General features: G+C 42.0%; 1 protein-coding gene across 1 annotated transcript in view; it reads left to right on the forward strand.

Annotated features, from left to right (window-relative positions):
- LOC309637614 (chloride intracellular channel protein 5-like) overlaps positions 1 to 26,594 on the forward strand; it is a 53,575-nt gene extending 26,981 nt beyond the window's left edge. The window contains exons 5-7 of the mRNA XM_082412512.1: positions 1,995 to 2,510; positions 15,094 to 21,987; positions 22,075 to 26,594. Of these exons, the coding sequence (XP_082268638.1) occupies positions 1,995 to 2,510; positions 15,094 to 15,279 (702 nt within the window). The 3' untranslated portion in view covers positions 15,280 to 21,987; positions 22,075 to 26,594. The remainder of the gene's footprint in view (positions 1 to 1,994; positions 2,511 to 15,093; positions 21,988 to 22,074) is intronic.
- The last annotated feature ends 1,235 nt before the right edge of the window (positions 26,595 to 27,829 follow it).

The following is a 27,829-nucleotide window of genomic DNA, read 5'->3' on the forward strand; positions in this document are numbered from 1 at the left end:
GTAACTAAATCATGATAGGTGTGTCCTGAAATGGGATAACAGGGGGACCAAATTTATAAAATACCTGTGTATTGGGCCCTAAGCTTAGCTAGCCTCCTCAGACTCACTGGGTCATCTTGGTGCGGACCTGGTAGCATGCGATATATATAAGCTCACGTTGTAGAATACTGTTCCTTGGAAGTGATGCAGAATGACACATAATCTTGTTGCAGAATGGCACATAATCTAGAAGTGTTCTAGCAGTGGAAGCACATATTCTCAAAAGGAGCAGTATCACCCCCAAAGGGGTGAAAATTGGTTCTTAAGGGACAAAAACTTACTCTTTTTTGATGTATAAAGCACAGATGTACATACAGTATGTAACAGATATGTAATATATTGGCAGTATTTTAATTTCACGGGAAAGATACCTAAAAAGGATCCTTCAGGGATGGGGTGGGAGTGGAAGGTTGTATGATCATAAAAAAGGTTGGAAAACACTGACTTAAGAAGGGAGTGAGTGGCAGGAAGGTCACTGAGCTGGAGGTTAGGAAATCACAGCCAAAAGCAGCTCCATCATTAACTCTCTTTGTGAACTTGGACCACTTGCTTCCCCTTTCTAGGTTCCAGCCTGCCTTCAAATGTAAAATCAGTTAGACTGTATGACCTTTTAGGTTTTCTGCAGTGCTAAAATTATGAGAAGGATTTGAACTGGCTCTCCATTGAGTTATAAACACCTGATTATGGGAACTATGGTAATCGATCAGGTATTTGGACCCATCAAACCTCACCTTTCAATAAAAGAAAGGGATAGCATCAATAGACTTTAAAGTCTCTCTCTGGTCTCTTTCCCTTTATCTATTCTTTAATCTATCCCAAAAGCTTGAATTCTAGAAATACTGCTTTAGTTCGCTCCAGAAGATTCCTGGATGCAACATTGGAGGCAAGGGTACAATGAAGTTTTGTCAATAAGATGCTCATCAGATGCTTTGGAACCTGTCAACCAGAGTTGCATTGCTTCTCAATTTTCACATGATTTCTAGACACTAAAGTCCCTTTACAATCCATCTGGGTTGTCACTTCACAGAGAACGATGTACGTGGTGGGTGAAGGGATGCAGGAATTAGCAGGATAGAGTACCAGCTTAAAAAACAAAGAGCCCGTGTATTCGTGGCATCTGTAGATGACATCAACTAGACAACTTTGTGCATACAGTTCTTTGCTTTAGAAGTCCTTTGAGGACAGAGAATATATCTGCTAACTCAAATGTTTAGTGCTCAACTCAGTATCCTGTACATAAGAGGATCTTTGTGAAGGTGTCTTGACTGTGATGATCACACAGGTCAAAGAGAAAATAATAAAACTCAAAGCCATAAATCTTTGAGTCCCTTAGTTTGGGTGATCTGTACTGACATGACCATAAACAAGGGCATTTATCTTCTTTTCCTTCTGTTATTTAATCACCTAGTGGTGTTTCCAGATAAGAAACGTAAATGGCATTCATTACCTAACTGGAGCATGTGTAGCACATTTATCATAGGGCATCAATACTCAAACAACTGTTTTGTGTAATGAATTCAGCTATTCATAGATGAGTTACTATTGTGAAGAATTGTGCTCCACCGAATTACAGGGACTTCTTGAATGTTGTCAACATTTGGAGACAATTAGAAGAGGGAACCCTATTTAGTGACAAATGGCTAAATATTCAGAATTTCAATGTATACTGGGAAGATAATTCAAGTCAACCTCTAGTTGATCCACAGAATTTTGGAGTTACTGGCAATGAGGAAAACTATAGAGTCTGCTTGAAAATATCCTTAGGAGTGAAGGAGTTAACTGAGTGTGTAAGCTTTATCTCATGTCCAATGGACTTGTGGTTTGCCGATTAAAGTCTCCGGTAAATGATTGTTAGAGACCTGTCATTGATAGCTGTTGCTAGTTGCTGTGTTTCAAAAGCCCGTTGATTCCTCTGCAAGGTGATACAGCATCCTCTATCCCTTTCCTCATTTCAGACCTACTCAGGTCTGCCTGCAAAAGGATCCACCAAATCAATAAACATGAATGATGAAGACTACAGCACCATCTATGACAGAATCCAAAACGAGAGGGCATATGAGAATTCAGACCAGCCAGCAGAAGACGGAGGTCCCCTTTACAATGATGTCCATGACGACTTGAAGGCAGAAGACAATTTATATGCCACTGAGTTGGAAACCCATGGGTATGACTCTGTGGCCATTTATGCTGTTGTTGGTCAGGAGAGCACCTCAGCCTCTTTTCAACAAGAAATAGGAGAATACCTCCTGCCTGAAAATGTCTATCCTGAGGCTCAGCATCCTCAACCTGGGGAGTCCCAGGAGAACGGAAGTGAGATGGAAGCAGATCTGCCTTCTCCTTCCAGCTTCACCATCCAGCACAGCAGAGCCTTCTCCACCAGCGAGGACTACCCTACCAGCTATTCTGCTGATGACGTTTCGGAAGAAAACGAATCAGCTTCCACTAACCCTGAGATTAACCTCTTTGTGAAGGTAAGGGCTGCCTCTGACAGACACACCTGCACACGCAGATGGTGTTTTATTTTGCTCTGAGTGACCAGGGAAAGATGCATGGTGTCATGGTCCTTGGGGGTCAATATATATTAAAGAGTAGGGCTGATGGAATGAGTCATTCCATAGTTCACCCAGGACTGCTCAAAATAACAAGAATTGGTAAGTGCATTTAAAGTGTGTGTCTAATCGTTGACTTCTCTATACCACAGGCAAAGCATTTTTTAAGAGTTCACTTATGAGGGAGTAGAAATTGTTGCTCAAATCCTTTGTGACAGACGTTAAGTGCATTTTCCTGTCTGGTTAAATTTCCTTCATCATCATGATTTTGAAAAACGAAACTAATGCTTATTGAAGTCAAATTGATGGTCCTTCTTAATGTTTCTAAGGTCACAGATATTACTTTGTATATATGGTCAATAAATGTTACCTCTGTCACCAAGCTTGCCCTTTGGGCACTAATGTAACTAAAATATCTGATGAGATAAAATTATTTCTCTAGTAGTAAGACACTTAGTGTCAGTGTTAATGTTTAACCCTTAGGATATTTAAACACAGAACTTTGGTGATCTTTGTATTAGACTGATATTCTAATAAAGATTATGGTTATGAATATTATCAAAACATAAAAATCATTTCAGGGCTAAACAAATCATCTTTATAGATCAAGATGATGTTTTCCCTAACATTCCCCACCCAAATACATATTTACACAAATTTTTATGTTAAGACAACAAAAATGATTACTCTATGAACCTATAAAAACCCCAGTCCACACTCACTTCTCCCCTTTCTGGTTTCCAATTAACTCTTTTAATGAAATGCACTTTATTTTCTAATTTGATACATAATTATTTTCTATTTTTCCCTAGCTGTTTGGTGTATAAATCGTGTCTCCTTTATTCTAACACAAGGTCCTTTTCAAAAGCACCAAGAGCATTTGGTTCATATTTAGGTACCTGGCAAACCTTGCCTGGGATTTTGTTGAGCATTTGGGAGAAAGAAGGGTGTGTAGACAGAGCCCTTGCTCTCAAGAAATAACAATGTGGTACAGGAGACAGACTTGCAAGTTGTGAATTTTGGTGAAATGGAGGAGTGAGAGAGCGTTCTGCTGTGGGTATTCTGGGAATGCCCAAGGGTGGACGAAGGAGTAAGGAAAGACTCCACAGAGGAGGTGACATTCAAACAGGTGCATTCAAGCAGCATTCCAGCCATTATAGTCACATGACCATTGTGTTAGTTTCAAAAAAAAAAAACCCCAGCTTTTTAAAAGTGAGGACTAGGTGTATTTTCCTCAAGACAGAGGCATCCCTGCAACTTCCTGCAACAGACAAGATGAATCAATCATCATCGTCATGACCTTCATCATCATTACGGGCACATCAAACCATTATTTGCATGTTTGGCAAAGTGTTGATTTCATCAGAAATTAGGCTGCCACTGCCGTTGAACCAAACAGAAGTAGGAGGAAATAGAAGTGTTGGCATCTCCAGCTGGTACCAGCAACAGGAAAAACTACTTGATAGTACCATGTGGTTCCTAAGTTATTTAAGATCCGTAGTTCCCTAAAGTAAATATTGGATCTAATTAACTCTTTACATTTACATTCTTTTTAGTATAGTTATGTTAACTAAGTGGTCGTAGAATGTACCATCAACCTCAGCTCCTATGTGTGAACTCCTTTTTAGAGATTCTCAGCATCACTCAGAGAGAAGAAGGGCAGTCATAATCCTGGCTTCTCCACCCCCAGCCCACCTCCACTGCGGTCCTTTATTCAATGGGGAGGGAAATGCGTAATATGAAAACAGGTGATACAGGGCTGCAGGGCTTGCGTGGGAGTGGAGGGTGTGCGTGTGACCAGCCCAGGCTCCTCCCTCCTCCCAGCTCTGCAGAGGGGGTGCTGGAACCCTCGCATTGGATGGGGATCACCATCTTCCTAGCAGGCTTGTTGCTGGTGTTCTGGGGTTGTTCTCCTCCTGGGCTGTTTTGGTGTAGACCACTTGGGCTGCAGCTACACCTGTACTCATTTGTGTATGTTTCCACCTGTCTGGACAAGTCAGAGAAAATGTCATGCAGGTTAATAACTGCATTCAACCAACTTTTTATTGAGGCTTGGCCATTTCAGGGTGTTGACCTGTTACTTACTTAGTCAAAATATGTCATTTATTTATTCATTCAACGGAGAGTTATTGCGCCAGGTTCTCAGTGTACGACGATGAAGAAAACAAAGGCCTGGCTCCCCAGCACTTTGCATTGTAGTGGGAGAGACAACAGATGGACAAATAGAGAAGTAAATATAAAATATGCCGAGTGGTGATAGTGCCATAAAGAAACATAAAACAAAACAACGGGTGTGTTAATTTCCTACTGCTGCCCTAACAAATTACTACAAACACAGTGGCTCCAAGCCACACAAATTTGTTCTCCTACCTTCTGGAGATCAATCGGAAATGAGTCTTAAGGGGCTAAAACAAGGAGTCAGCAGAGCTGCGCTCCTTCCGGAGGCTCCAGGGGAGAATTTGTTTCCTCCCGTCTTCTAGAGGTGGTCCTCATTCTTTTCTCATGGCCCATGTCACATCTCCCTTTCTCCCTGGCGTCCAGCTTCACGGTTTTTTTTGGCCACACCATGCAGCATGCAGGCTCTTAGTTCCCCGACCAGAGATCGAACTCGTGCCCCCTGCAGTGGAAGCGCAGAGTCTTAACCACTGGGCCTCCAGGGAAGCCCCAAGCTTCGCCTTGCCTTCCAATCTGACTCCTTCTGCATCCCTCTTATAAGGAAACTTGTGATTAGCTTGGACCCGCAAGATAATCCAGGTTAATCTCCTCATTTCAAGATCCTTAATTTAATCACTTCTGCCAAGTCCCTTTTGCTTCAAAAGTTTCTGGGAATTAGAGCATGGGCCTATTTGGGAGCCATTGTTCGGCTTCCCACAGTGGGATGAGAATGATGCTGAGCAGGGATGGGAGGAGTAAGGGTAGGCGGGGCGTGGGGGGGGATGGTGGCGAGGGAGATCAGAGAGGTGGAGGTGGGCACAGGTCACGCCTAGGCCTGATGAGTCATTGACAGAGCTTTCACTTTTACTCTGAGTGATAAAGGGAGTCATCAGAGGGTTTTGGAAGGAAAATTCTGGCTGCCTTTTTGATGATAGACTACAGCAGAGAAAGGGTAGAGGCAGGGAGGACAGGTTGGAGGCCCTTGAAAAACTAGACAGGGGAGGATGGTGGATTGGACTATGGTGACAACAGTGGAGCTGGTGCCAAGTAGATTGGGATTGCTGGGAAGAGAGAGCCCAGAGGTTTTGCTGGTGGGTCTGATGTGTAGTATAAGGAAGGGAAGGAGCCAAGTTTGACTCTAGGGGTTTAGACAAGAGCTACTGAGTGAATGGAGATGTTATTCTCACTTCACCTGTGGACCTCTTCTCCAGGAACATATGATCCAGAAAATGTGTTCACACAGTCATTCATATATCCATCCCTCCCTCCCTTCCTTCCTTCCTTCCTTCCAACATTTACAAGATATTTACTACGTGCCAGGTACTGAATATAAGAGATGAATGCAGCACAACCCAAGTGCAACTGTCCTGTGGGCAAAGACAGAGAAACACAATTCTTGAAAATAATAAGAGGAAAGAAATAACTGCTTCTTGGTCATTGGCTGAGATCCAGTGAAGGAAAAGTCTCTAGTGAGAGCTGCAATTCATGTCGTAAGGCAGCCAAGAGGAGTTGTCAGTTCAGAATCTGCTGATGGGATTATAAGAATTTCTTGCTGCTTTCTGCTAAAATTGAAGGACCTGTAGACGTTTTCCTAATTGTGTGTGTATGTGTATGGAAGAGAAAGAAAAAGAGGGATGAGAGGGACAGAGACTGAGGGAGGAAAGGAGATAGAGATATAGATGGAGATAAGAGAGATAAGAGATAGAGAGGGAGATGGAGATGGAGAGGGAGAGAGAGAGAGAAAAAATATTCTGGTATTTAACACAAAGGAAAAAAGTATTCTGACGATGACAGTTGCAAAGAAAAATGGTACAAATGAACACCATTTGTCCTGCACATAATTGATGTCATTGATTATGGAAGGCAGTATATATATGTATGCTGTAGAGCACGTTTTCAAGTCAGGTTGCATGGTTTGAATCCTGGCTTAGCAAATTAATTTCTGTTAAATTGTTTACCACTTTTCTCATTGGTAAAATGGATGTCATAATGATATGTTCCTCATAGGGTGGTTATGAAGATTGAATAAGAGAATCCATGTAAATTGCTTAGTATAGTATCTGACGTATAGTAAATGCTCAATATTTAGGAGCCTAAATTATTGTTGTTTATTGTGATGAATTTGAACCATCCATAAAATAATAATTTTTATTTTAGGCACCATGCCTTATAGTTAGTAGACATTATAAGTGTTCTGTTAGCTGCTATTAATGTGATGGTGTAATATTGTGGAAAGAGCACTGGCCAGGAAATTCTAACACGACTTTGTCAATGATTCACTATGAAACATACTTGGACCCAAGTTTCCTCATCTCTGAAATACAGTCCATTTCAGCTCTTACAGTCTTTGACCAGGTTATGTGGCTCCAGCTCTGTATCAGTGTCACATGTCTGGCACCATCTATTATCCACTCGAGCAGACCGCTTGATAGTGATTAGGGTCTCTAGATTTGGGTGTGGTAGGGAGAGCCAGCAGGTAATCAACACGCCTTTCCACCCTCAGCTCACGTGAAGCCTGTCCCTTGGAAAGCATCCTCAGGGTCTGTCTCTGATTAGGCACTCACAGAGTCCCCATGTAGAGTTGCACAGGTTGTGCCCTGAGCAAAGTTAGGGGGCCCCATTCACAGAAAATATAAATGGTGTCCTTCTAGAGTCAGACAACATATGAGCCCTGATAAATGTTTCTTAGACTCATAGCCTGGAGTATTTTTGTCTAAAAGAGTGACTCCCTATAATTTGGTTCAGCATAATGGAAAGAGTCACAGAATTGTTAGCAGAAATTGTTATTATTGCTGTAGCACAGGAGCCTGATGCTGTTCCAGGGGTCATGGTATCCAAATAGAGTATTCAACCTAATCCATGGGCTGTTAGAATACTGTAATTAGGATAAAAAATATTAAGCAATATTTCTATTTAACCTAGTCCTCTTAAATGTTATTTTATATATTTCATCACATGTACAGTGTATTCTTGCAGTAGTACATTAATATAATTTGTAAATGAATAAATATACATATATTGTGGGTAAATGTTTAGGTTCTGTACTGAGAGGGATGCTCAGTTTTTACACTCTTATAGACTCATAGGCTTTCCTTCCTTTTCTGCCACCATCTGGGGTCTGAGACTCTTTCCTCAGCCAAGAACAAGGGAGACTAGGTCCCGTCACCTCCCGGGTCCTTCCCAGGAGTTTTCATAAGCAACACACTGAGTCCATTTGTTTTGGAGGCAAACAAAATTCACCATTGCAGTCGAGAAACTAGGAAATCGCATTGAGGAAATGAGGGACATGCAGCTAGATCTGCATGTTGAGATCTGACTCAGGTGAGGAGCAGTGGGGATGTGCCAGGCGGTGGTCTGAGCAGAGGCAAAAGCACAGCAAATATGCATGTATATGTGAGGAGATATATTTGTCTGGAATGGAGGGAAGGTCCACATTGGTACAGAGCAGAGGCTGAGGTTGAAGAACCAGGAGTACAGTCTTTATTTTTTTTTTAAGCATATCTTTTATTCTCCTATTATCTTTGGTTTTTTGTTGTTGCTTTGTTTATTGAAGTAGGGTTGATTTACAGTGTTGTGTTAGTTTCAGGTATACAGCAAAGTGATTCAGTTATACATACATACATAATTTTTTTCAGATTCTTTTCCCTTATGGGTTATTGCAAAATATTGGGTATAGTCTTTCATGGCAAACTGAGCAGCTTGGATTTTATCCTGAAGGCAACTGAGCATAACAGAATGTTTTGGAAGAGAATATCATTAGTGAAGCAATGTTTAGGGTGATGAATAAGCAAATTAAAAAGCATTTCCACCTGTTGGTGTAGAACAGGACAAAACAGACATCTACCATCTTTCGTTTATAAGATTAGTTCAAGCATTTGAATGTAAATACATTGTGTATAATGACTATCTTCTTTTTTACTTATTTATTCATTCAGCTGTCTGTCTGAATATGTCCAAGTATTTAGATCCTTGATTTCATACAGACAAATTTCTGGAAAAAGTTACCAAATGTGATGCTGATTTATATACTATCTACATGGGTATCTAGGTACTTTATATTTGGTTGGGGGAGAGGGATAATGTGGATTTGGCACAAAGTTTTGATTGATGTTGTTTTAGTACAGTTCCCAATAAAAAAACGTGTTTGTGAGGTCTGTCTTAGCCTGGCTGGACGACTCAAAATTTTACATTTAGATGCCTGGAAATAGCTGGAGCCCTCAAGGGGCTTCCTGTTCACAACCCCCTAGGAACAGCCTGCTCTAATGTCAGTAATAAGCACACATCAAATATGTCCTTGGAAACATTTGTGAGAAAGTGGAAGTCTGAGCCTGTTGCATGTGCCCAACTATGCTTTCGTGGAACCCTTGAAACATATGAATATGGAACAAGGGGCAGGTTTGAACACAGATTTCTACTTCTTGTCATAATATGCTCTTAATTAGGGTACTGGGAACAATCAAGTCCAAATTTTATTCAAAATCACTTTCTAGGTGCCTGTATGAACTACTCTGCTCTGTGAATCAATGCCATCAATCAAAGAGAGAACAGAATCCTAGGGGTTTAACAAGAATATTGAAAACCAGATGAGTCAAGTAACTTGCCCAAGGCTGATGGCAAATTAGTCGCAAAGCCAGGGCTTTGACCAGCCCGCCGCTTCCAGGGCACTTTCCTTCCTATTGGCATTCCTAGCCTGGGGTGCTGGATGCTCATGAATGTGCCACAGGAGGTTCAGGAACATTCTAAAACTCCATGCAAATTTTTTGTGGGAGACGCTTCCAGGAGGGTCCATGAACCCTTGCTGTTGTCTATCTCTGTGATGCATTCCGCTTCCCTACCTGGGTCCTCATGCCTTGTGTCTCCATGTGGGAGGGGGAGAATGACTCCGAGTAGCCCAACTAACTCCTGTCCTTTCTGTGGGGTCAGCCGCTTGCTCTAAGCCTTTTAGCAACTTGAGAAACCATGGGAAGGAACACTGACGAAAGAGTAATAAAAATGCATTACCCGAATCATCATGGGGGGATTATGTCCACTCTGAAAAGGAAGGTGATGTGATACTCTGAAATAAGTACCACCAAATTAGAATCCACCTATTTTCCAAGGGAAATTTTGGACATTTTTTCCCCAAAGGGACTGCAAACTTAATGTCAACTCAACCACACCTCATCCCACCACCTTGGTGGGCAGTGTCACCAACTGTACAAGCTAAAACTTTTTAGTAACTTAGATTTCTGCTTCTTTACTGCCGAATGGTCCAGTCAATTTCACCTCCTAAAGTGTTCTCATCTCTCCATCTTGGCCACCATTGGCCACGGTCATCTTGACCACAGTTATTCAACTTGTCGCTCTGCCTCTAGACTTATCTTCCTCCTAAGAAGCCCCACATTGTCACCAGAATGGCATCTGAACACACCATTCCCTGTTTCAAGCTATACAGTGGCTCCCCACTGCCCCCAGGAAAAAGGCTGGCATGAGAGAATGTACAGAAAGGTCTTCATGCCTCATCAGGCTTTTAGCCAAGACCTCATCACCTGCTATTCTTCACTCACCCTTTGCCTTGAAAAATGTTGACTTGTATTTCCCTGCATACTTCATGCTATTTCATGACACTGGGTCTTTGCTCAAGCTGTTCTCTTTCAGTGCTCTCCCTTCCTGGGATAGCCTACCATCCTTTCAGACCCAGCCGAGAAGTCACCTCTTCCAGAAGCTTTTCTTGGCCCCTCCAGGAAGGGCTGGGTTGGGTCTTACCTCAATGTACCAGTCTGCTAGGGCTGCCATAACAAAGTACCACAGACTGGGTGGTACAAAGTACACAGAAATTTATTTTCTCTCAATTTGGAGGTTAGAAGTCTCCAGAATTCTCCAGGAGGCTAGAAGGCTAGAATCAAGGTGTGGCACGGTTGGTTTCTTCAGAGGCCTCTCTCCTTGGCTTGTAGATGCTGTCTTCCTCCTGTGTCTGCCTGTGGTCCTTCCTCTGTGTGTGTGTCTCCTAATTTCCTCTTCTTATAAGGACACAAGTCATATTGGATTAGGGGGTCCACTCTAATGATCTCATTTTACCTTAATTACCTCATTAAAGACCCTGTCTCCAAATACAGTCACATTCTGAGGCACTAGGGATTAGGATTCAACGTATGAATTTTGGGGAGACATAACTCAGCCCATAACACTTAATGTTATCATTCTCTCTCTCACTGAAGGAGCATCTGTCTTTTATCCATTTTCATATACACAGTCCGTGGCTACTTAAATGATGATTGAATTAGGAAGGAAGGAGGGAATAAGTTACTCCTAGGGAGCCTCAGGGCAATGGGGGGAGGAGGAAGGCTTGTCCCAGTGGCCTGCAGCTGTAATGAGAACGGTGCTCCAAGCCCCTGTGTTAGTCTCATAGAGCTGCTGTAACAAATTACCATAAACTTGGTGGCTTAAAACAAAAGGGACTTATCCTCTCATAGTTCTAGAGGTCAGAACTCTGAAGTCAAGGTATAGGCAGAGTCACACTCCCTCTGACAGCTTTAAGGGAGAATCCTTCCTGCCTTTTCCAGTTGCTGGTGGCTCCTGGCATTCCTTGGCTTATGGCTGCATCACTCCCATCTCTGCTTCCATCATCACACGGCCTTCTCTCCTGCATCTCTGTATCTGTTTTCTCTTCTCTTTTCTTATAAAGACTTGTCAATGGATTTAGGGCCCATCCTAATCCAGCATGATCTTATCTCAAGATTCTTCATTTAATTACTCTACAAAGACACTTTTTCCAAATAAGGTCACATTTACAAGTCTGTTTGGGCATAGCTTCGGGGAGGGAGGAACACTTCAACCCACTACATACAGCCCCTGAAGGTAGGACTGAGTTGAGTTGAAGCATGGGAACTCTGGACACGGACAGCCACTCCTGGGATCCACATATCCCACCCAATGCAAGGGGTTCTATGAGAATTCAGTGGACTGTTTGCACCTTCATCTCATTAGTTCTGCAGCATTCATGAGGCTGCCTGGCATGTGCCTAGCGTCACCCTGAAGTTGGGCAGGAAGCCAACCACTGAGTGCTTAATGTCATTTGCTGGGCTTAGAAGGGATGTTTGAGTCCAAGGACTGGAGGATTCCCACAGCGGTTGGTGTGAAACAGTGTAAGGAATGGCCTGCGGAAACAGTGTTGCCATAGCTCGTTCAACATGTCCTGGTTCCTGGGTCTAGCTTTGTGTTTCTGCATCTATATAATTGACCAAACACTGTTCTGACAATAGACATGAAAGCCACATCAAACACAGTGACCAAGAGAAGGTGAGTAGTGTCAACACTGGGAGAAAGAACGTCAACTGACCAGGATGGGGCTGCCAATCAGAATATTTGGGGAGAGGGACAGTGACATGGGTGATGGATCCTTTTCTGGACTCCCATTTTTTAGAGGGTAACTCACCAGACTGTCAGCTCCTTGACGGAATGGATGACATCTTTCTTATTTCCACAACACATTGTCTTGTGGGGTGCTGGGCTTGTCGTAGGGGGCTCCATAAATGTTGGACAAACTGAACTGACCCTTCAGGTAGCCTTCACCCACCTGATGGAGTGAAGACCGACCTTTGGAACAAAATTGCAAATCAGATACTTAACTCCTCTCCTTTAAGCCTTGACCATTGGCAACACGATCAAGTCCACCCTTGCACATCATGTGCAAGGCCATATGTCCCACCCCCAACAGCCTCTGTGGTCCCTCCTCTCCCACCACATCCTGCTCACTCATTATGCCCCAGGAATGCTGAGCTCCCCACAAATCGGCTGCTGTTCCGTCTCACCCGATTTTGCCTATGCAGATTCTCTGCCTGTAACACCTTCTCCCCTCTGTTATCTGACCAAATCCTCATCTTTCTGGACTCATATTTCCTGGGAAGCCATCTCTGAACCTTCAGGTTGTTCTGAGTGATACTCCCTCAGTGCTTACCTCCATCTTAGTATTTGTCACTAATATTGCAATTATCTGGGTCAGGGTGTGTCTCTCCCCCTGCCCCCATTCCTCTAGACTGAAAGCCCCACAGGGAAGGTGTTCTCTAGCCACATCTTACTCACCTGTGTTTGTATTCCCACCATTAGTGTGGAGGCTGGCCCATAGTCATAAATATTTTTCAAATTGAATTAAACTGAACTTGTTATGGGAAAAGTAGTTAAGTTCTTTTTTGAAGGGAAAGCTTATTAGTGTATTCTGGGAAATGCGATCAGCATTTTCAAGCAAAGGACCTATGTCCCTGCATCCATTGATGGGGGATGGTGGATAGGTGAATGGTGAGTCATGGTAAGAAGCCAGCTGATATGGGGGAGAAAAGAGAAGGAGAAATTCATATTAACTGAATGTTTTCTTTGAACTATGTGCTGTAAGTCACCTGCTTTATTGAAATTATCTCTGTAATAGGACTTAGGAGCAAGGTCCGCATCTGGATTCTGACACTGGGTAACCATGCAATGTTGGGGAAGTCGTTTGCACTCTCTGGGCCTTAGACTTCTCAACTGTAAAATAAACAGTTGGAGTAAGTTGAGCCCAAGAGCCCGCACTGGTTCTAACCTGTGGAGCGTGGAAGCTTCATTCTCCGCTACAGTAAAATAGTCTCCCTCCCACGCACCCCCCACCCCCAGCTTAAATTTATATTATCATCAAGCTCTCTGAACTATATACTGAACATACTCTTAGACAGCCCCGTGACTTGTTAAATGGGGGAAAAGGGAGATAGTGAGTAACAAAGAAAAAGATGTTCTCACACAGAAACAGGATTTTGACTCAACTCATATTGAATAGTAACAGGTTTTGGAGCCCAATTGACTCTTCTCCCCTTTTGAATAGGTTTACCATTTGCATGGTTCAAAATTTGAAAGGTACAAAAGATAGTCTCTCCCCCACCAAACTCCTTCAGACATCCCATTTCCATTTTCTGAGGTGATTTATTCTAAACTTTCATGTATGTACTTCCTGAGACATTTTACACACATCCTGGCAAATATATGTATGTTTGTATATTCGAAATTATCTTTTTTCCCTTTTATTTAATACAGATGGTATTATACTATATATCCTATTATGTACCTTCCTTTTTTGAGAGTCAGTTTTGTTGGGACATAATTTACATACACTAAATTCAGCAATTTTAAGTGTACTCTTCAATGAATTTTGAACAAATATATACAGTTGTGTAATGATCATCACAATCATGACATGGAACATTTCCATAATCTCAAAAAGTTCTCTCTTGACCCTTTGCCATGGGTCCCCCTCCCAGCCACACCCTGAATCCTGGAAACCACACATCTTTCTATCATTGTAGTTTTGCCTTTTCAAAAGTATCATATAAATAGAATTAAACTCTGTAATCGTTTGTATGTGGTTTCTTTCTCTTAGCATAATGCTTTTGAATTCATCCATGTCAGTACATATATCAGCAGGTGGTTCCTTTTTATTACTGAGTAATATTCCATTGTGTGAATATACCACAATTCGTTCATTCATTCAGAAGTTGATGGACATGGGTTCTTTCCCAGTTTTTGGCTATTATTAATAAAATGGCTATAAACATTCACATATAAGCTTTTGTGTTGATTGTGTTTTCATTTCTCTTGGTCAAATACCTAAGGGTGGAATTATTGGGTCATATGGTCAGTGAATGCTTAACCTTATTTAAAAAATCTTTCAAATTATTTTCAAAGTAGCTGTAAGAATTTATAAAAGATTTCTTGTTGCTCCTTTTCCAGTACTTGATATTTTCAATCTTTTAGGTTTTAAGTATACTGATTAATGTATAATGATCTTTCATGGCAGCTTTAATTTACATTTTTTCTAATGACTAATAATGTTAAGCATCTTTTCATGTACTTACTAGCCATCATTAGATCTTCTCTGATGAAGTAACTGTTCAAATATTTTGCTTATTATTGTTATTTTAGCATTATCATATTATTGAATTTTAAGAGTTCCTTATATGGTCAAGGTAGAATTTCTTTATCAGGTAAGTATTTTGGAAATAGTTTACAAAGTGACTTGACTTTTCATTTTCAAAGTGTCTTTTGAAGACTAAAGATTTTGATTTTGATGAAGTCCATTTATCAATTTTTTTTCTTCTATGGTTTGTGCTTTTTGTGTTCTATCTAAGAAATATTTGTCTAGTCCATGGTCACAAAGATGTTCTCCTATATTTTCTTCCAGAAGTTTCTCAGCTTTAGGTTTTATATTTAGTTCTGTGATTCATTTTGAGCTAATTTTCCATAGTGTGCAAATATGGCTTGCATCTATCTATCTATCTATCTATCTATCTATCTATCTATCTATCTATCTATCTATATCTAACTTTATCACAATCTCTCTCTCTTTCTGCAGCTCCATCCCTTCTGGTATTTAGATCTGCGAATTCTAGCTGCCTTGACCTTCTGTTGTCTCCTCAACTCAGAAAGACCACCAGCCTCTATTTGGGTTCTATGCTACCTGTCTCCAATGTCTGAAAACCATCACTTTGTGAAGTTTGTCTGCTTTACTCATTGTTTAAAGAAATCTTCCAATTGTTAAGTGTAAAACTGGTTCCTTTTAATCCATCCTGGCCAGAAATGGAGGTTGTCAAAATTGACTTTAAGATCCTCATTTCACTTGGGTTGCTTCTCCTTTCTTCCCAAATATTGGCCCCTTAAAGTCAAGTTTGAATTGGAGTTTGGAATATAGCTATGAAGTTCAAGTAGACTAAAGTCTAATGATAATGACATTAAAGGGATATAGTAGGAGTCAGCTATCGCAAGTATGTTGGCCTTCAGGCAAAGACTGCTTGCTGACCTTCCATCTTTCCATTTTCTTTTAAGGCTATGTTGTCTTTTGCAAAGTCTTTATTTTGTACCTTAAGTTCTGAGTAATGACAAGACAGGAAAACAACTGTCCCAGCTAATCATTCACCAACATAAGTCATAATACAATTCCATCTTCTCATCTTTTAACCTCTTACCATTCAAACCTCTGATGATTCCATGAATTCCTTGGATGACCCTAGGAAAAGAGATCTTCACTACTATCAAAAGGGAATCCTATATTAAAAAAAAATTTTTTTTTAATTTATTTTTGGCTGCGTTGGGTCTTTGTTGCTGTGCACGGGCTTTCTCTAGTTGCAGTGAGTGGGGGCTACTCTTCGCTGTGGTGCACGGGCTTCTCACTGTGGTGGCTTCTCTTGTTGCGGAGCACGGGCTCTAGGCATGCGGGCTTCAGTAGTTGAAACATGCAGGCTCAGTAGTTGCAGCACACGGGACCTAGAGTGTGCAGGCTTCAGTAGTTGTTGCATGCGGGCTCAGTAGTTGTGGCTCGCGGGCTCTAGAGCGCAGGCTTAGTAGTTGTGGTGCATGGACTTAGTTGCTCCACGGCATGTGGGATCTTCCCGGACCAGGGATTGAACCCATGTCCCCTGCATTGGCAGGCGGATTCTTCACCACCGTGCCACCAGGGAGGTCCCAGGAACCCTGTTTTTAAGCTACCTTCCAATACCCAGGCCCTAAGTGTCCAGAATGGATTTGTGTATAAAGTATATTGTGTACGTGGGAAAATGCACTGACTGGCAGCTCTGCTCCCGAATGACACTCCCTTAAAAATATGAGATGACTCTCCCTGTGAGTGGAGCACGAATTTTAGCCCTGAAACCAAATATTTTGTGTAATCTTGTGAGGTCAAAGATTAAGAACCTGGGCTTTAAGCCATGCCCCATTTTTATGCTTTATAAGCAGAACCTTCCTTTCATGAGCCTGTGGGTTTGCAAAAATGCTAGCCTCTCATTATTGCCTGGACTTGGTGCGCAACAGTAACATGGCAACAGCTGAAATAAACAAGAGAATGCATTGTTTAAGGAACCACTAAGGTTTTGGGGTTTCAATGATAACAATTGCAGGGTAAATATGTAAGGTGGTAATGAATAACTGACATGAGTGCCATTTGTTAATTGGAGTACAACTGCATATTTTCTTCCCCCTACAGAAGTATTTTTGTCCTGTTCTCCTATGGTGGCAAGAAAGGAAAGAATTTGGTGGATAGTCTTTTTATATTTACAATAGCAACCCTCTATAAACTGGCTTGGTTATTCTAGAACTGTGCTATTCAAAACACTAGCCATTAGCCCTGTGTGGCTATTTAAATTTAAACTAATTTAAGTGAAAAAAATCTTAAAAGTGCTTTTCCTTAGTCATGCTATCCGTATGTGGCTACTGGCTACTATTATGGAAAGTACAGCTAGGGAACATTTCTAGCATCATAGAATGTTCTATAGGACAGTGCTACTGTAGAGCGACCTGGGTTCAGATGTGGCATGAAGACCAATCATTTATGTGGTCACAGGCCCTTCCTTGGGTCTTTATTCCCTTGTCTAAAAATAAGAGGTAGGGTGATTGCGTTTAGTGAGACAGAAGAGTGGTCATGCCCACAAAATAAAGAAATCACCAGTGAAGTTTATTCTCATCGATAAATAGTATCTGTGCTACAAGTTCATATGAATCAATTGGTTTAAAATGGCAACTGTTTAGGAAAAGCTCTACAACTCATAACCAGCGCTTGTGAATCTCAGTAAATCCGTCAATAACCATTGGCCATGCCCAAACCCATTGAAGGTGTCTCTGTGGCAATGTTATCCATCAAAGCTACAGTAACTTTGAGGACTGAAGATGCTGCCTCACCAGCCACTTGGGCCAAACATAGCATTAAGCCTGGAACCCAGATACAGAGGTCAAGGTCCTTCTCCTCAATCAAAACAACTTGCCATAGTAAAGCAGGGAGGGTTATCTGGGGTGGGGGAAGGCGACTGCTTACTGAGAAGATATGAGGGTGAAGTCTGAGCAATTCTCTTGTAAGTGTGGTGAGTTCTTATTCCATAATAAACATTGTATTGCTGCAAGAATGAGCTCAGGTCTATTGCCTGTTCCTTCCTGTGTATCCCTTTAATCCATCTCCAATAAACAGGTTGATGAGTCTTTATGGAGCCTGCACTGCACTTGGGGTGCAGATGCTGTGAGAGGAAGAAAAGCAGTCTAAGATGGGGGCCTTTTCTGTGAGGCTCTGACCTGCTGGCTAGAAGGAAGGATTAACACACACCATGAAGCATTTAGAAATTAATATGAGAGTTGAGAGAGAATCAGTTGCCAGAATACATGATGTATGGTATCAAATAAGCACTGAAGGTGTTCAGAGATGGAAGAGCGCTGGACTTATCAGGGAGGGCTTCATGGAAGGGGCAGACCTTAAACTTTGAAGGAAATGTAGGCACACAGGTTGCAGACAGGACAAAGGACAAGATGCCAGGCCTCAGCAATCGCATCATCCTTCTCAATCCTATGTCACTGGGAGGCAGTTTAACATAGTGGCTTACAGCAGAAACCTTGGAGCTAGACTGTGCGATTCACATCCTGATCCTGTCTCTTATTAGCTATGTAGACTTAGGCAATTTATTTAACCATTCACTGGATTATTATGAGGATGAAATAAGTTCATATATGTAAAAGTCTTAGATACAAAATAAGCATCATATAACTATTAGTGGCCCCCTCCCACTCCAATCTCTTTTTCTCAGGCCTTATTTGTTTTTACCTATATTTACATTGAATATCTCTTCTTTTAATAGAAGCCTCAATAATTCATATTGACTTGATATTTCCCTGACTTTATTCAGTTTGGTTTTCCTGATTTTTAATATTTGCAATAAGTAAATATACCTTATTTAGGACAAACCAACCCACAGAATTGTCCTGGTGAATGCCTCAGTTTTTTTTTTAATTTATTTTTTTTTTGAAGTATAGTTGAATTACAATGTTGTGTTAATTACTGCTGTACAGCAAAGTGACTCAGTTATACATATATATATACATTCTTTTTCATATTCTTTTCCATTATGGTTTATCACAGGATATTGAATATAGTTCCCTGTGCTATACAATAGAACCTTGTTGTTTATTCTGTATATACTGGTTTGCATCTGCTAATCCCAAACTCCCAGTCCTACCCTCTCCCACTTCCCTCCCCCTTGGCAACCACCAGTCTATTCTCTATGTCCCTGATTTTCTCTCTGTTTCATAGATAGGTTCATTTGTGTCATATTTTAGGTTCCACATATAAATTATATCATATGGTATTTGTCTTTGTCTTTCAGACTCACTTCACTTTGTATGATAATCTCTAGTTTCTTCCATGTTGCTGCAAATGGCATTATTTCATTCTTTTTTATGGCTGAGTAGTATTCCATTGTATTGTATATATGTACCACATCTTCTTTATCCATTCATTCGTCGATGGACATTTAAGTTGTTTCCATGTCTTGGCTATTGTGAATAGTGCTGCTATGGACATAAGAGTGTGTGTATCTTTTTGAGTTATAGTTTTGTCTGGATATATGCCCAGGAGTGGGATTGCTGGATCATGTGGTAATTCTGTTTTTCTGAGGAACCTCCATACTGTTTTCCACAGTAACTGCACCAACTTATATTCCCACCAACAGTGTAGGAGGGTTCCTTTTTCTCCACACCCTCTCCAGCATTTGTTATTTGTAGACTTTTTAATGAGGCCATTCTGACCTGCATGAGGTGGTACCTCATTGTAGTTTTGATTTGCATTTCTCTAATAATTAGCAGTGTTGAGCATCTTTTCATGTGCCTACTGGCCATCTCAGTTTTTGGTTTTTTTTTTAATGAAAATACTCTTGTCATCAGAACCCTGGGTAGAATCGAGTTAATCACCAAATTTGAGGCTGGGTCGTAATGTGTTTCCCAGGGTTATACCTAAATTATACAAGAGGGATTATTTGGTTTAGGAAGACCTCTGTGCTGCGTCAGTGTTCTTTCCTATCAGACTCCAAACTCTTTGATGGCAAAGACTGGGCCTTTTCATCCTTGCATGCCCAGCCAGCATCTTGAATAGCACTTGCCATCTCCTAGTTGGTCCATGATGCCTGAATTAAGTGGACTTCTTTTTGTAAAATGAGCTAGTGATGCTTAACTCCCCCTGGCTCCTATAGGGTAACATAATTCAATTCCATTCAATTCAACACATTCAATGAGTGTCCCCTCTGTGCCTGGCTTAGTGTCAGATGCTGGGATCCAGTGGTGAGCAAGTCAGGCACAGTCTCCCCTGTCATGGGGTTAATGAGACCAGTCTATTATTTCTTTGCTTCTCCTAAGGGAAAGATATGCAGCGGAACCTTGTAAAGCATTGCACTGCCCTTACAATCTCAGGACATAACACCTTCAGCCAAAAAAAAAAAAAAACAACCATTGAACTCAATCTGGATTATGATTGGCCAGAAGAGTTCCCATTCCCAGATGTGGCTGAGCTGTGCCCTGTAATGATGCTGAAGAGCATGTTGACCAGGATGTGACCATGAGGTGACTCTGGTTTGCCCAAGGTCTCAGTGGTTTTACAGCTTGAGATAAGGGAAAAATAGAATTTCCAAGCCTCAACTTCTAACTGGGACCCTGTTCACTTCTTATTGTGACCTCATCATAGCATTTATGAGACTTCCTATGAATTTTAAACCCTCTGTATGCGTTAAATACCTCGTATAGTAGAATTATACAGTAAGTTTCACCATTTTTAAAATGAGGATAACAATATCTTCCTAGTAAGGTGATTGTGAGGATTCCAACTAGACATGGAAAGCATTCTACACGTGCATAGAGCAGGCACTCAGTAATGGACAGCTATCATTTTTAATATATTAAAGATGTTGTTAGATTATTATAGGAGACACAAAGGTAAACAAGACTCAGTCCCTTTCTTCAAGGACCTTCAGCTCAGTAGGAAAGATTTCATATTTACAAGTAACTATTACTAAGTCAAAAAGTGAAATTTTTCAAAAGAGAAGTGCTGACAATGTTCTTTTGAAATTTAGAAGAGAAAGGCATTATCATTGGCTAAGAAGATCAGTGATAACTTCACAGAAAAGGAAGCATTTATTTGAAAGATTTGGTCCAATGGAAATAGTGAAAGGGACACTGTAAATAGGGACTACATGTGCACGGACATTGTATCAGTCAGCTTGGGCTGTGTAACAAAACACAACAAACTAGGAGGCTTAACAACAGACACTTATGTCCTCACAGTTCTGGAGGCTATAAATCTAAGGTCAAGGTGCAGGCATGGTAGGTCTGACGATAACCCTCTTCTTGGCTTGCAGATGGCAGTCTTCTCACTGTGTCCTCATAGGAAGGAGAGAAGGCTCTCTGGTGTCTCTTCTTATAAGGACACTAATCCTATCAGATGAGGGCCCCACCCTTCTGATCTCATTTAACCTTAATTACTTCCTTAGAGGCCCCAACTCTAAATACAGCCACATTGGAACTTAGGGTTTCAACATATGAATTTGGGGAGGACACAGAAATTAAGTCCATCACAGGCTTGGAGGTGGAAAATACCTTTATAAGGAACAGTCGATGATATAGTTTGATTGGAGCATAAGGGGGGCTGAAAGTGGAGGCATGGGAGAAACAAAATTAAACCTTGGGATTGTCCTGGATTACAGAAGGCCTGGAATGACAGCTAAGACTTTTAGAGGGTAATTTGTCTGCATCAGGGAGTATCTAGGGTTTTAAACTAGGAAGTTGCAAGTTCAGAACTGTGCTTTGGGAAGATGATTTAGGCAGCTATGGGTTTTACAGCCAGTCTTGCCCTTGTTGTCTTGGAGCAGAGAAGGAGGTGGAAACACTGGCAGATTAAGTACCTAGCTCAGAATCTCCCAGCCAGACCTTCCAAGTTGCTTTCCTGAATGCCAGTCAGTGCGTTGTTTGACTGGTAAGGAACGAACATGCAGTTTGGGACACTGACTCTGGGGTGCCCTTGTGAAAAATCAATATGGGAGGCATCTTCTCTGGACCTACCCTCAACCAGGACTTTCTAAGCATCAATCCCAAAGCAAAACAGTCCTTTTTATCTCAGCGAAAGATTTTGAATGGGAACTATTGCCCCATTGACCAAAATAACTTTGGACGGTTTCTTGCTGACTACTGGGTACACAGCAGAGCTACCTGATCTTGCATTTCATGAAGGAGGCAACCAGTTCTCAGAGGTTATAAATCCTCAAATGTCATTAGAGAGCTCTTCAGGCCAAGATTACAGAATGCAATGCCTCTCCCCTGGGTAGAGTTCTCATCAGCCCCTCCTGAGGCAGTAGGTCCCAGCAGTCACTGCAGACAACTAAAAATAGCCCCAGTATAAAACCCCAGCTCCTAGGACTGCTAGGGAGGTAATTTGCTGAGAGAAGCAGCCCAGACTGTGATAAAGCATTGCCTCGGGTCTCCTAACACATCGTCAGATGGGATATTCCCTGAACTCACTAATGCCCGGCCTCAACAGTTAGAGTGGATCTTCTGGGTGAGATTGAAGGCTGCTTTCTAATTACGATGGACGGGCCTCGGTGATTATCTAGTGGAACTGCTCAGTTATGCCTGAGAACAGTGAGGTCTGCCTTCCTCAGCGCCCTATCAGTCTTCCATCCACATTCTTTCATTCTTTCCTTCTTTCAGCAAATATTGATTGAATGAGGCTCAATTCCTTTATTCAGTGTCTCTGCTCAAATATCACCTCCTCACCATCCACAACAGAGCTCTACCAATCTTTTTCCTTATTCCCTGTTTGCTTTATGCCCCTGCCATAGCACTTTGTTATTGTCGGTCTGCCCTACTAGAAGGTTGATTGGCTCCCGGGGCAGGGACTTTGCCTGTTTGGGGTCTAGCTCTTGAATGTCTGTGCTGAGTGTATGGTGTGTCAGGCGTGGCCCTGCCCTCTATTTTTCCTGTAACTTGTATTAGTTGGGTGCTGTCCTTCTGGGTTTGGCCTCTACTTCTTGTTACTTCTCGCATGTTATCTGTCTCTCTTTTTTTTATTCTATGTTTTGTCAACCGAAATAAAATGCACAACCTAAAAGGTGAGAACTATGTTTTATTCCATGGACTTAAGCCGGGAAGACAGCCTCTCAGATGGCTCTGGGGGACTGCTCCCAAGAGGTAGGGGAGGAACCAGGATGTATAGGAGTTTTTGCAACAAAGGCCAGGTAGTCAGAACCTCAAAAGATTGCTGTTAGTTAAAAAAACAAAAACAGGGGCTTCCCTGGTGGCGCAGTGGTTGAGAATCTGCCTGCTAATGCAGGGGACACGGGTTCAAGCCCTGGTCTGGGAGGATCCCACATGCCGCGGAGCAACTAGGCCCGTGAGCCACAACTACTGAGCCTGTGTGTCTGGAGCCTGTGCTCCGCAACAAGAGAGGCCACGATAGTGAGAGGCCCGCACACCGCGATGAAGAGTGGCCCCCACTTGCCTCAACTAGAGAAAGCCCTCGCACAGAAACGAAGACCCAACACAGCCAAAAATAAATAAATAAATTAATTAATTAATTTAAAAAAACAAAAACAAAACAAAAACCCCCCAGACATCTCAAGTTAATGATTTTAGCTCTTTTCTCTATGTGGGAAGATGCAAGAGTCTGGGCTCATTGAAATGATTCCTTTGATATGCACCTTAACTATTTAGGGCCAGTATCCCGCTTTTCTCCATCCTGAATCTCCTCAGGGCTGCAGTGGCTGATGGCTTGATGGCTACAACATCCTTCGTTTACTGATATGGCAGGCAGCATTTGAAAGATTTTCTTTGTTTTCCAACTCCTCTATTATATTTTTCATTTTTGATAGTGACATTCTTAATTCCTCATAACTCTGGTTTTATTCTCTGCTTGTTCCTTTTTCAAAGCTTCCCATGCTACCCTACAAGGGAAGAGAGACAGAGGAGGCCACCTCTGGGTGAGCAGGAAGGAAGTGGATTTCCAAATGCCAAAAAAAGGAAGGATTGGGGGCGCTGCGACACCCACACTGGAAGCATCTTTCCCCAGCTCCTCAGATGGCTTCCTGTGGAGAAGAACCTTCCATTTAGAGCCTGGAGTTAAACTCCACCTCCAGCTGGGACAGCTGTTCTAAGATAAACTTTTAGTGAGTCACTCCACCTAAGCTCCACATCATACCTCCCACCTGCTGTGGATTTGACCAAGTTCAAGCCCACAGCTTCTCAGGGGTCCTGGCAGAGAACATGGCCCCCACCTCCTCTGCAGCCCCCTTGGGATTTATTCTGGGCTAGAGTTTTCTCTGTCCTCTATCATCAGTCCATGTGCTGCCTTCTCTCCTCCAGAAGTTTGTCTAAATCCCTTATCCATTGGTGATCCTGTCTCACTTCCTTTATTCTTGTGAGATTATTCCTTTTCACAGGTCTATACTGTTATTTCAGCAGGATCTCAGGAGGGTCTGTGGGCAGAAACCTGGCAATATTTCATGTACAAGGGTTCTAAATATAGTTTGGAACTATTGAATTTACAAGTGTTTAAATAGGGCTCTTTACTGCAGAACTTCTCAGCCCTTTCATTTGCAAATACCTACTGCAAAGCTCTAAGAAAGGGTGTAGATGGAGTATTTCCCAATTATTTGACTGTAAAGATTTTCTTTTTTTCAGGGAAATCTCACCATGCTTCATGAAATACACTGTGGAAAATACTGGATTAATTTACTGGCATTATACTAGCTCTGGGACTGAAATACACGAGACATTAACAATGTTTGCTGAATGCTTGTGCAAAAAGAGGTTGAAGGGATGGGTCTTAAGTACCACCCTCACCCCACCCAAGTTACAGATTTACTTCCTGGCCATGATGCCTAACTTCAGAGACTGAGTTCAGTGGAAAGGACACCCAGGCTGAATTCACTAGCATAACTACTGGGTGCCTTCAGGCAAATAAACTTCTCTGAGTCCAGATTTCCATATCTGGGAATAATATCTACTCTTCCTACTTTGTGAAGCAGTTGTGAGTATCAAAACATAAATTATATGAGCCAGTATTTATAAAATATAAAACAGTAAACAAATACAAGGAATTATGGTCCTTGTGGTGAAATTTAGTCACTATGTCACGGGAGTTAGAATGTGAAAGGGAACATTTGAACATTCTCTAAACATATCCTAGGGCTGGTGACCTCCTCATCCTACATCTAGAGTCACGGGTCACAGGGAGAAGCACTTAGGAAAAGAGGAGAGAAACCCTACTCATTTCTACGTCTGTACCCAGAGCTAAATCAGGACTTCATCCTCACTTCGTTAGTGAAGACCTTGAGGTAGAGAAACAGACTCCGGGATCTTCAGATCTAGAGAAGATCTCGGATGTCATTTGATCCAACTTGCTTGTTTTAGATGCATAGAAACTGTGACCCAGAGAGGATAAAGAGTTTGCCTCCAATCATACTGAAATAATGATAGCGAGTGCTAGCAAGCAGGTCTCCAAGTTCAACATAACTTAACCTGGCAAACATTTACCCAGCCGCTGGTACCGGCTTGCCACTGCCCCAGGGGCTGGAGGACACATAAGTGGGAGCAAGGTTTCCACCCTGAAGGAGCTCACAAGTGCTCAGAGGAGAGAGTAACAGCAAACACTAGAGCAGAAGTGGACTGTTCAGTTAAGTGTTCTAGGAGTTCGGAGAAAGGGTCATTGTTGATAGCTGAGATAGACGGAAATTTTTTTGTAGTTGGTATTTTCCATTTTCAGAAATTCTTCCCCTTACCTCAAAGATTCCTTAATGAGGAGACTATATATCCCATACATACACACATACGTATATACACTTTTATTTTATATACATATATAAATATATATACACTTTTACATTTCCCATACATATGTGACACATGTGATTTTGGGAGGCTATTATTCTTCCTGTTTCTCCTTTTTGGTTATCTTTAGAATAGTTTGAGATGTATACAGATGCAAGCTGAAGAATCTGTTGTAAATGTCAAGGGAAATTTGTTGACCTTAAAAAATTCCAAGAGAAATGGGGACCTGCTGGTGGAGTCCATTCTGCCTAAAAATATTTGTTTCCACCTGAGGCAAAGTGCCTCAGAGTTCATGTTCCTTTTGTGGCAAAGAAGTAGAAGAGAAAACATCCCTTTCCCTGGCAACAACGTTTATTTAGTATTGAAATACTATCCCTGTGTTTGGAAAGCCCATGCATCTATTAGTGTTTTAATTTCTAAACAGAGCAGCAAATTGGTTTGGCATCTGTTAGTAACTCTGCCCCAAGATGGGATGATTCAATCTCGGCAATTAGTGGGCACTCTCTCCCATTAGGAGTTGTGATGAAGTGACGTGGTTGAACATCTCAGGATGCCAAGTTTATTCTGTGTTTGGACAAATGGCATATTGTCTTGTTTTCCATTTCTTAAAAAATCTTTTTAGAAATACTCCTCTTTTTAGTTTATGTTGGAAAATTCAGTTTAACCAAAGAACCAGAACCAGAGCAGGACATTCAACAGTGTGAAGGGTGGGTGTACCACCCTGCGGTATTCTGCCCACAAAGCAAGGACAGTTGAGAAGATTCGTTTTGGTGGCTCTGCATAAGGGTGTGGTACAGGGACCCACAGGGACCCAGAGAAACACAGAGACAGATTAATGGGCAACTAAGTAAATAGCCTGCTGAGATCCATGTGGCTCATAAATGGTTTACTGTTGAGGATATGTGTGGGCAGTAGTCACAGTGTGATCTCCTAAGACTGGTGATTATGTCTGAAGGTATATCCCACGGAACACACATCCTTGACATACTCCACCCAAAAATGGATCCTCTGGCTAAAAAAACTTGAGAAACAAGACCTACTACTTCTTCCTCTTGCAAATCCACAGTGCACATTAGCCTATAAAGGAGCAGAAAAATTAGTTAAGAAAACTTGAACCTTGTTTAACCCAGCATTTCCCAATATTTTGGAAACAGTAACTATTAACATCCCATATAGTGGAATCAATGCATCTTAATCTATCTGACTGAAGCTATTTATACAGCACATCAAAAACTAATTAGTAGGCTTCTCTGGTGGCGCAATGGTTGGGAGTCTGCCTCCCAATGCAGGGGACACGGGTTCGAGCCCTGGTCCGGGAAGATCCCACATGCCGAGGAGCAACTAAACCTGTGCACCACAACTACCAAGCCTGTGCTCTAGAGCCCGCAAGCCACAACTACTGAGCCCACATGCCACAACTACTGAATCCCGTGCAACTAGAGTCTGTGCTCCACAACAAGAGAAGCCACCGCAATGAGAAGCCAGCCCACCGCAACGAAGAGTAGCCCCCGCTCGCTGCAACGAGAGAAAGCCCGCGCACAGCAACAAAGACCCAACGCAGCCAAAAATAAATAAATAAATTTATTTTAAAAAAAAAATCCACCTGCCAATGCAGGGGACACGGGTTCGAGCCCTGGTCTGGGAAGATCCCACATGTCGCGGAGCAACTAAGCCGGTGCGCCACAACTACTGAGCCTGAGCTCTAGAGCCCGTGAGCCACAACTACTGAGCCCACGTGCCACAACTACTGAAGCCCAGACACTTAGAGCCCGTGCTCTGCAACAAAGAGAAGCCACCGCAATGAGAAGCCCGCACACCACAACAAAGAGTAGCCCCCGCTCGCCGCAACTAGAGAAAGCCCGCACGCAGCAACAAGGACCCAATGCAGCCAAAAATAAATAAATAAATAAATAAATAAATTTATATTTTTAAAAAACTAGTGACAAAGAGAAGAAAATTTAGTTTACATGAAATCTAATTGAGATGATTTAGCCAACCCAGTGTTTTGTAACTTGATGAAATTAGTTCTGCCTATTCCTACAGCCAGCTTGATGGCTCTTGCCTGGATCTGAAGGCTCTATTGAAACTGGGTCTCATACCTGGATCTGTTGGTTTCCAAAGCCCATGTTTTTAACTATATGTTATTCTACTTGATATGTGGGTGTATATACACCCCTTCTCTCTGAAGACCATGTAATAGTTGAGCACTTTCATTTCTCCTACATTATCCAACTTCCCTGTTAGAAATGAAAAAAAAAGAGAGGAGGAGAGGGAGGAATGAAGGAAGGAAGAAGGAAGGGAGGGAAGAAGGAAGGAAGGAAGGAAGGGGGGAGGGAGGGAGGGAGGGAGGAAGGAATAGAAGATTAAGTTCTTGTAGAAGCATGCGTAGGACTTTGCCACAGGAATACTTCTGAGCACTTGTAACATTTGTTTCTTTATTACACTTTCTAACAGCTATCACAGCTTCCTGGGAG

Source organism: Balaenoptera physalus (genome assembly GCF_965194825.1).
Source record: "Balaenoptera physalus genome assembly, chromosome: 11".
NCBI lineage: Eukaryota > Metazoa > Chordata > Mammalia > Artiodactyla > Balaenopteridae > Balaenoptera > Balaenoptera physalus.